Below are 9,436 nucleotides of genomic sequence, written 5' to 3'. Positions count from 1 at the left end.
CCACATGATCTGTACTGATGTCAGTAGTTTAATTCTAACACTATTGATTTAACTTTCTTATTAAAGTAGACATCAGTTAACTATCAGATGGTACAGAACATAAAAAGTGATACATAGGTGCAAGACTTTAATGAAGTGATAAAGTACTAAGCTGGCTCCTTACATGATTACTTAATGTGTCCTACATTGTTTGGTATGTGATTTTGTTCATTGGACATATTATTTCTAATTTAACAGGTCATTACAGCTTTAGTGTAATTACGGGAATAAAACCACATAAAATGCAAGAATTTCAAAATAAATTTTACATATCACATTTATGCAGCAACTTATTGCGTTTAAAAATTACTACAGCGCAAATTAACATAAAACCACACACCACAGGGAGCTTGTACTGAGACAGCAGCTGGATTTGGTGTGCAGAACTCCCTGTCCCACACAGCCCTCGCCATTGTGACCATTCATTGCTCCTTCCCATGTGCAAGTAGTGAAAAAGAGCAGCAAAGACCAGGCTCGGGCACCACAAGCTTTGGAAACAAATCCTTTCTGTTCCCAGTGCTGGCTGATAGCCCCAAATTCTACCAAAGAAAAGCCAGGCTCGAGATGCCAGCTAATAGCCTGGGCTGTGCTTCATACACCCCTGCTGGTCGTGTCTTTCCAGCAGATGCAGCTATCACAGACAAAGCCTGACCTCACTGTGGGATTGAACTCAGGGTATTTTCCTTTCTGGGATGCTCTACCAGGTACCAGCAAAACAGAGACCCCTCGCTGAGGTGTGTACACAGCACCTTGGACAACACATGGCCATGGTCACCTTGATGACAAGATGGCAATCTTCATACAAGGGTATATGGCCACAACTACTGACTGCCTTAGTCCTGATTTAAGACTATCTCCTGTTACTGGCAAGATCCAGCTGGGAGGCCTATCAAGGTTGAGATGATGCACTTCAAATACAGAAAATCAAGCAAGACAAACAGGACTTTGAAAGAACCTGAAGAAAGGCAACCAGATTAACCAGAAGTCAGACAAACATAAACTGTGAAAAGAAACTGAATGAACTCAGACTCTTAAATATGAGATGGTAGCCTAAAAGCAGCAGTAGCACCCAAACATCACTGCAGTGAATGTCTACATCCATCTCTACAAGGATTAGCAGAAGCGACAGGATCAAAATTCTGTTAAGAACAGGAGCAAAGTGCCTGAGATGCTGGAGAATCCCCATCATTAAAGCACAGGAAAAGCAGGGGGAATGATGCAGCTAGAGTTGATCATGGATTGGAAAAGGAAGAGGCCAATCTCTCAAAGCCTCTGCTGGTCTATATATTCTGTCTTTAGGTAGTCATCTACTACACTGCACTTCCAGCTCATGCTCTGCGGAGTTCCACACATAGCTAAAACCATGAGAAGGACTGGACTGCAGTTTAACACTGTGTTGATTTGCCTGTGAAAAAGTGAGGTTATACAAAAGCTAGATTCTCAGACTACGTAATTCAATTTAACTTCACTACCTTGGAAATGCATTAATGCAATGAAATTGAGCTAAATTACACCAGATGGGACTCTCACTCCAAATTTATGCCACTGATCATATTTCATCCTCCTCTTTCAACTGACAAGGAACATCAGTCTTAGGTCAGAGCTTTATCTTAGGTCAAACTCAATTCTCATGCACTTAAGCTTCCATCTTTGAACACTCCTGTTTGCCCTCATCAAAATTCTTAAAAACAAAACGTCTCCATTTCTGTGTTCTCCAGCACCAAAACATACACTTGTCAGTAATTCTGCCCATCCTGTTGCTTTCATCTCTGAAATATTCAACCAGAATTGAGTATTTGCTTTCCTCTGACACTCCAACTGAGATAGTATACAGCTTGCTTAAATAAATTAAAAAAACCTCTTTGTTCTGTAATCTTTGAGAAATTCTGGATTTCCCCAGTTTACCATGAAAGCAAGTATGGCTGGTATGAAGAACCCAGATTTTTCCCAGTTCTCCAATACCCATGACATTCAAAACTCCACCACTGCTAACCACAAGAGAAGGAACATCTAGAAAGCACTGAAACCACAGGGGCGTAAATGAGAACTGTATGAGCTGCTGAATAGCAGTGTAAAAATCCAGCAAAGTTGTTTATGAGAATTTTATACAAGAATCATTAGAAAGGGAAATATATTGGTACTTTGGAAATTCCCACACTGTGTCAAAATGACATTCAAACTTTTAGATGTTTCTAGTAAAGTTACACCTATCATGGAACACTCCAGGCTTGCCCAAGCCACTGTTTATTGAGTGAAATACATGAACTTTCATTCAAGTCAGTGAGAGTAGCTAAATCCTGCAAACAGAAGTGCAGAGCAGCCCACAGAAGAGCCGTGCAAGCTGGCGAGTCAGGCTTAGCTTAGCAGTCTGGGGCAGTGCCAATGCTCACATCACATCTGGACTGATCCTGTGCAGAACACATGGCTCTGGTGCCTCTGTACTACCCACCACTGCAAGGCATGATGTGCTTCTTTCCAAGAGATGCTCTGCCAAAAAATTAAACATTAGCTGACATAGGTATTAAACTTAATACCAGCCTGAAAACCAGGCTTGCCTGAACCATACCATCTGATGCTCAGAGTCAGGTTTGCTGGCATGGTCCTGGTCTCAATGGATTGGTCAGCAGAGATTGAACCCAGCTGTCTATAAAATGTCAGGTGTGATTTTCACATATAACATGAACCACTGCAATATAAACAAGCCCTAACATTACACATCTCCTAAAAGCAGTGTTGGACCAGTTACATACTTGTTTTATCTGAGCAGATGTCAGCATCTGCTTTAAGTAGAGAGAACTGAAACATTTGTGCTCCTTCCCTGTCCCCAGCCCCCAACTTACTCAAAACTGAGGGATAACACTGAGTGTCAGATTTTTCAGTGGCATTTTATACCAAACCAGAAAGTCAGATGTTATGATGATCCCACCCCCCTTTACAATCTGGGCAGTCAGGCTCTTTGCTAAACTGTTCACCCTCACTATTAAAATTGATTTGCAAAGCAGCACATTGCAGCCAAAGCAAGCACAGCAGTCATTACAGAGTAGGCTGCTCACACATGTTTCTGTACTTAGCCAAGCCAACTACTGATGAATGGGTTATTTTTTGTCAAGCAACTGTAAGGAACTGGTAAAGAAATAATTCGTGGCTCAGAACAGCCATGCTGACAGGTAGGCTTTGTCCTGGTCCTTTTGCTTTCCAGCCACAGCCTGCTCAGTCAGCTGGTCCTCAACCAATTTCAATAACAGAAAAGCATGGACATTAGCAGGTCAGTTGCAAGGTCTTATGTTCAGAAACTATGAAAATGTTTAGAAAGTAAATGCACAGACACTGCAGCAGTGGGAGTGCTAGTTAAACCATGCTGAACAACTCTAAGGTAAGTAAAGAACAATAGTTCAACAAAGGAGTTCAAGTCAGAGTCAAAAATTCTACCTATGCTATGCAATGTGGTCATTCTCAAAATCTTGCACACCACTTCTTAAAATTCAAGATGCTTCTGAGTATTACACCTCTCCTATTAGTCTTCTTACTGTCTCGTGTCCTCTTTATTTTGGAATTTTGACCTCATCATCTTAATATGCTCAACTTCACTTTTTTTCTTGAAGGCAATCTTGCACTCAGGGATCCTACTGTTTTGGGTTAAAGACAAAGCAAAACAGAATACCGAAAAAACCAAGCAAAACCAGGGGAAAAACCCAACCCAACACAGAAATCAGCAACACCAACAAAAAATATAAAAAATCTGATCTACTTTTCTTTGTTCTCTGAAAGTTCTCTGAAAGGTCTTGGATTAGGAGGCTGCGTTATAATAATCACAAAAATCCCAAGTCTTGGTACTAGTCAACACTTTGAGAACTGCAGCAGACTGCATTAAAAATCATACCACAAAATTCTCACACCAGAACAGCTTCAAGAAGCCTCAGCTAGGTCCAGGATGCATTTTACTGAATAACAAATCAAGGGAGAAACCTTGCCAATAGACAGGGAGTGGCCATATTAGTCGAAAATTGTATCTGATACATTACAAATCTGGCATAAAATTCTCATCTCCATTCATAGTTGCAACAGCCAAAAGAAATAATGACACCCATGAGAGAAATATTGTCTGTCAGGAACTGCATGGAGGTTACATAGCAGCCTATAGTGAGCTTTCTTGCATGCATCAGAGCAATGTCCCAACATGGGTAAGTAATGAGGAGAGGTGCTCAGCACTCCCCCTGGACCTGCAAGACTTCAGAGGCTGCACTGGAACAGTCTCAGATTTGAAACTGGAAATATTCTAGCTCTAGAAATTTTACTCCAGTGTCTTAGGTGCACAGGAATCTGTGCTGCTATAAGTGTTCTGCTGAAAGCTGTAAACAGATAATTTATGCAGACTTAAAACCTAGACAAGTGAGGAGCAATGTCCACAGAGAGATCCAAGATATAATTAATACCAAAACAAATGTGGAGTTTTATTCCTCAAACCTGAAAAACAGAATCTCATCTCTGAAGAAACACTTTTCAAACAGTGGCAAACTGATTTCCTGTCCCCAAAGATGAAGGAAAAGTCCAGCCCGTTCTTACAGAAGTCACCCTCAAAGGAATCCAAACCAGCCTGACTTAACAGGTAACTGTGAGAAGCATTGCCCTAAGTATTTGGAGTTTGTCAAAATTAGAAGCTGAAGAGGAAGTTCTTATAACTCTAACTCAAATAAGCATTGCCATCATCTCCCTTCACAGCTAATAAATCACCTGTAAACACAAACTGTCAAACTTGATTTCTCTCTGATGGCTTACTAAAACTTGTGGCTCAAACCAGCCACCCTGACAACCACAGGGGTGAAAGTTGCAGGATCAGGACACTAGACCTCATTTCTAGGTCCAGGAGGCTTGTAACCTCCCTGAGGACACAGAGCTCTGAGAACATCTATAACCTTAACAGCCACATTTCATTAGAATGCAATTAAAAGAATTGCTTGTCCAAAGTCCTGTTCCCAAGAAGTGAAAAACCTTATAATCAGTTCTGCTGCAGAAGAAGTAAAGATGTTGTTACATGGCTTTTTCCAGAGCTTTAACTGCTCAGAAGTTATTCACAGCACACAAAGTGTCTACACATTCCTTTGGATTCACATTTGCCATTTGCTTGTGGAAAAATGGGCTGTATGTACTGGCACATAAGTACTTCCTCTGTCCTGCTCACGTCACTAAATAGATTTAATTTGCTGTTTCCTCTAAAGGTATTTACCTTTGTAATTTTGGTTTTAACAATAGGAATCTCTTATATATATACACATACAAAATGAAAGCTCTTTAATGATGCTATGTCAGAAAAATGTCCTTTCTACGAACAGTGCAGGAAAATGTCCTTGAGTATCTTAGATAGAAAAGTCCAATAAATTGAATTTATGTCTCATTTAATCTACAATGGAACAGCTAGTACTTAAAGGGTACATATACTTCCCCTAGTCCCTTTCTTCCTGAGAAACTTTCAGATGCTGAAAATCAATTCCTTTTGTCTCCTTGTTATTCATCTGCTACACATTAAGGAGAAACTCTGGGCATTCAGTGATCCCACAATGGTCTTTCATCTCCAGAGAAGCCTGGTATGAATTAAAAACTTACGCTCCCTCAAATTACAGATGCATACTGCAGCATGCCACTGACTTATGTGCTGGTGATTTCTGCCAGTGTTCTCAGCATGCTGAAGGTAGCTCATCTGCATCTCTCAGCTTAAGTGACTCTTCTACAACACTGCCCATCCAGCCCATGCAAAGTGTTTAGACATGAGCATACATGTAGGTCCCCATGTAACAGGGACTGTCACCGACTCTTTTCCCCAACTCCGTGATGTTTAGAAGTTATTTTAAAAAGTGTGCTACAGTCAAGATGTTAATATACAAACAATAAATACTTCATGAAGGTAATGCTCTTTCATTTCAGTGGTCTTGAGAAATGGAGATTATATACAACTGATAAAATTTCCTTGTCATGTCTGTTTTTAAGGGCAGTTTTAACTTGGGACTCTTTTTTTTTTTTTAACAAGCATAAAATTTAATTGCTATCTAGACTGCTGCAGCACTGGTCAAACACACACTGCTCTTTCACTCCCGGCTTCCACATAGTCATGGTGTCCTGTATCATAACAATTCAAGGTTTCCGCTCTCAGGTCTGAAAGTATATCAAGGCTTAACATACTTATTCTTGTTTTACTCTTTGATCTCTCAGCCTATTTTTTCTTCTAACAAATGCTCTTTGCCCATTCATCAACTCTGAAATATTCCCTGCAGCCAAAGCAATACATTCAAAATAAGGAAACACTTGCAAATTTACATTCACATTCTGTCCTACAGGAGCCATCATCTTTTGCTAATCGCTTCTGCATCCAACACTTTTCCTAGACAAGTTTTTAGCCACCTTGCTCTACAATCTCTATTATGAATAATTTCTTTGTTTAAATTAGATTTCAGTGTCAGATGTTTTCCACTGAGCATCTTTTTATCTATTCAGTATGGTTGTTTGAAGAGCTTTAAATAGAAGCCACTGAAAAGTTCTCGGGACTTTTGCTGGTCAGAGTGACCCCAAGATACATTAGAAAGTCTCTTTTCCCAGCCCAGCGGTTGAAGAAGGAGTCAGAACTCTTCATTTCTCGGTCTCAAGGTTGTTTATTGTATCTTATCTATAAAATTCTTTCTCCTGGGCTGCCAAGGTCTGCTCAGCAGGACAATCAGAGGCACTCTGCCTGCTCCGGGGCGGTGTTATCTTTTTATACTAAAAACTACGTGTACGATGTTTACAATTACTTTGCAATACCTATCACCTATGTTAGACAGTGAGCTTCTACTCTAAACCAATCTAAAAGCGCCAACATCACAGCAGAAGATGTAGGCCAAGAAGAAGGAGAAAGGCTGGACATGTCCAGATTCCTCCATCTTGCTCCCTGAACCCCCATTCTAAAACCCCCAAAAAATATATTTTTCACCCCATGATAAATTCACTATCATTCTAGCTAAACTTTCATGGCTTGTAATTCTTCATATAAGGTTGGTAATTGTTTTTTCCAAGGGCTTAATCAAAGGCACAAGGGTCTTGGGCTCTGTGCCAAGGTCTCTGAGCCCCCTGACAGGGTCTCGAGTCCTCCAGGGCAGCCAAAGGAATTTCCTGGGTTCCGACAAAAAGTCAAATTAGAAAATTATATGTAACCCTGAGCAGCAGTTAAAAGCCGAGAATGGAGCTCAAATTCACTAGCCATTTTGGGCTCAAATTACAACATAGCCAAGAGAATTTGGAACTTGGTGTATGCCTGACATACCCATCCAGAATAGCTGTGCAAAGAGTTAATAGTGGGCTCTGATGCCCTGTGCCACACAGATTAAAGCCAGCTCAGACACACCAATGGTTTGCAGGCAGAGGTGACACCTGCCCAGCAATGTCCTTACCTCACTTGAATCCTCCTGCTGGTTGATGACAGCCAGGGCGTCCTCTGCCGCCTGGCGCTTGGCTTCGGCAACAGTGCGCTCCATCTTGGCCCTCTCCGAAGTGATCATGTCGTGAGCCTTCCGCTCCGCCTCCGACACCGCCTTCTGCAGCTCGGCCATCGCCTGGCGCTTCACCTCATTGACAGCTTCCTCTGCAAAGCAGGGAGAAACCCCCGTCAGCATGGCACATCTGGACACAGAACCCGTGTCACACAGCACATCTGGACACAGAACCCGTGTCAGCACAGCACATCTGGACACAGAACCTGCATCAGCACAGCGCATCTGGACACGCCTTCCTGGGCCCGACGTGGGAAATGCACCGCTGTTGTTACCATTACGTTGAGATTACTTTCAATTATAACCACAGTCGTCATTCTGAGTAGGACACAGAGGAACCTGGTTCCTCTAGCATCCTCAGGAAGTATTGAGGTTCTTCTCTTCTTCCCCATCATCAAATTCTCTACCACTGATAATGATTCTTGCTATTTTGATTCTCAGGCAGTACTTCTTTAGGTACCATAGTTTCAGATCCCTGGTCCATTTTATTTGCCATCTTTTTGAACACTGAAAATCAGTTTTGCAGCACAGCAGATATATGCATATACTCGACAACTATTATTGAAGACATATTACAGACTTTTTAAAAAATGTATTTTTAAGTTTGGGGAAATTAAGACAGGATTTGTGGTCTTTAAAAACTTTTTCCCTGTATTTTAAAACATAAATACATGAAGTTAAAAAAACCCCAAGACTTTACTTTAAAAATTTAAATCACTGGTCTAGTATCTTTTCTTGGACATACTGTTCTATGAGAAAAAAAAAAAATTGCTTATTAACATCCATTTGACCTCTTGATCTGTCTTTCAAATCAATGTTTATACTTGAAGACTTGACTTCCTGGCTCTTCTGAGCTCTTGAGCACACCCTGCCCAGCAAGACTATGGAGCATAATTAACACTGAGCAGGGGCACTCTGCTTCATTAAACTCAAACCTTCATGCTTCTTGTAAAACAACCATGGTAGCATGAGTCCTTTCTTTGGTACATACTAGTGTCATATCTTTTATTCCAGAAAACATGGATTGTCTCAAATTAGTTATTTGGCTTTTGATGCAAGAAGAGTGCAAAGATTTTACTAATGAACAGTCTTTTAATTGACAACTAAAACAAGTAATTTCTTTTTTTTTTTTAATTAACTGCTCTAATTAACAAGGAAACCATCCTCCCCCTGAATTAGTTTATCTAATTTTCATCTTTATTCAAAGCAAAATGACAATGATTAATTGAAAATTTAATAAGCGGTAATTATTAACTTGGCAAACCTAGTACCAATTAACACTCTATTAAAACTAATTATGACATGTTTCATTCAAGTGTTTGCACTTAATTGTTTCATGCACTTAAAACCTACCTTAATTAAATGTTCTGTTTAATTAAAGCCACAGATTTCTATTTAAAATGTTTTACTGTAGATTAAAATCTAAATATTAGAAATGGTGTTATGTGTTTGAGATTTAGTATTTAGCCCATGTACTTGTGTGCACGAACATGCAGACATAAATCTGATGTACAGGTACTCAGTCACTCTCCTGAGTTACATCTGATAGCTCTGCACATTATTTAAAAAATAATGTCTACATGAAGCCTCCATTTTCAGTTATTAAGCAAATTACAATAAAGTCTTAACTTTAAGCTTTGTATTGACTAAAACTGAACTAAGATGAAAGAAGAGCTCTCTTGAGAAGTATGTGTGCATGTTACATGTGTGCATATCTGCAAGAGATGTTTCAACTCAAGTTTTCAAGGGGGTGGGGTGGGATTTAGAAATAAAACTTATGCCTTTATTTTTATGAGGCTGAAAATATGCCCTTATATTACCCTACCATAAATGTTGTTTAGGGAAAGCCTCAGGAGAGGAAAAAATCATACCCTTCAACCATA

At 40.1% G+C, this 9,436-nt stretch overlaps 1 protein-coding gene across 5 annotated transcripts in view; it reads right to left on the bottom strand.

The window, feature by feature from the left end:
- The window catches only part of RUNX1T1 (RUNX1 partner transcriptional co-repressor 1), a 115,298-nt gene that overhangs the window by 6,242 nt on the left and 99,620 nt on the right, over positions 1-9,436 (bottom strand). For all 5 annotated transcript variants that reach the window (XM_063172613.1, XM_063172621.1, XM_063172637.1 and 2 more), the window contains one exon: positions 7,455-7,645. In XM_063172613.1, coding sequence (XP_063028683.1) covers positions 7,455-7,645 — 191 coding nt within the window. The remainder of the gene's footprint in view (positions 1-7,454; positions 7,646-9,436) is intronic.

Source organism: Melospiza melodia, chromosome 1 (genome assembly GCF_035770615.1).
Source record: "Melospiza melodia melodia isolate bMelMel2 chromosome 1, bMelMel2.pri, whole genome shotgun sequence".
Lineage (NCBI taxonomy): Eukaryota > Metazoa > Chordata > Aves > Passeriformes > Passerellidae > Melospiza > Melospiza melodia.
This window is presented reverse-complemented; position numbering and strand designations above follow the sequence as displayed.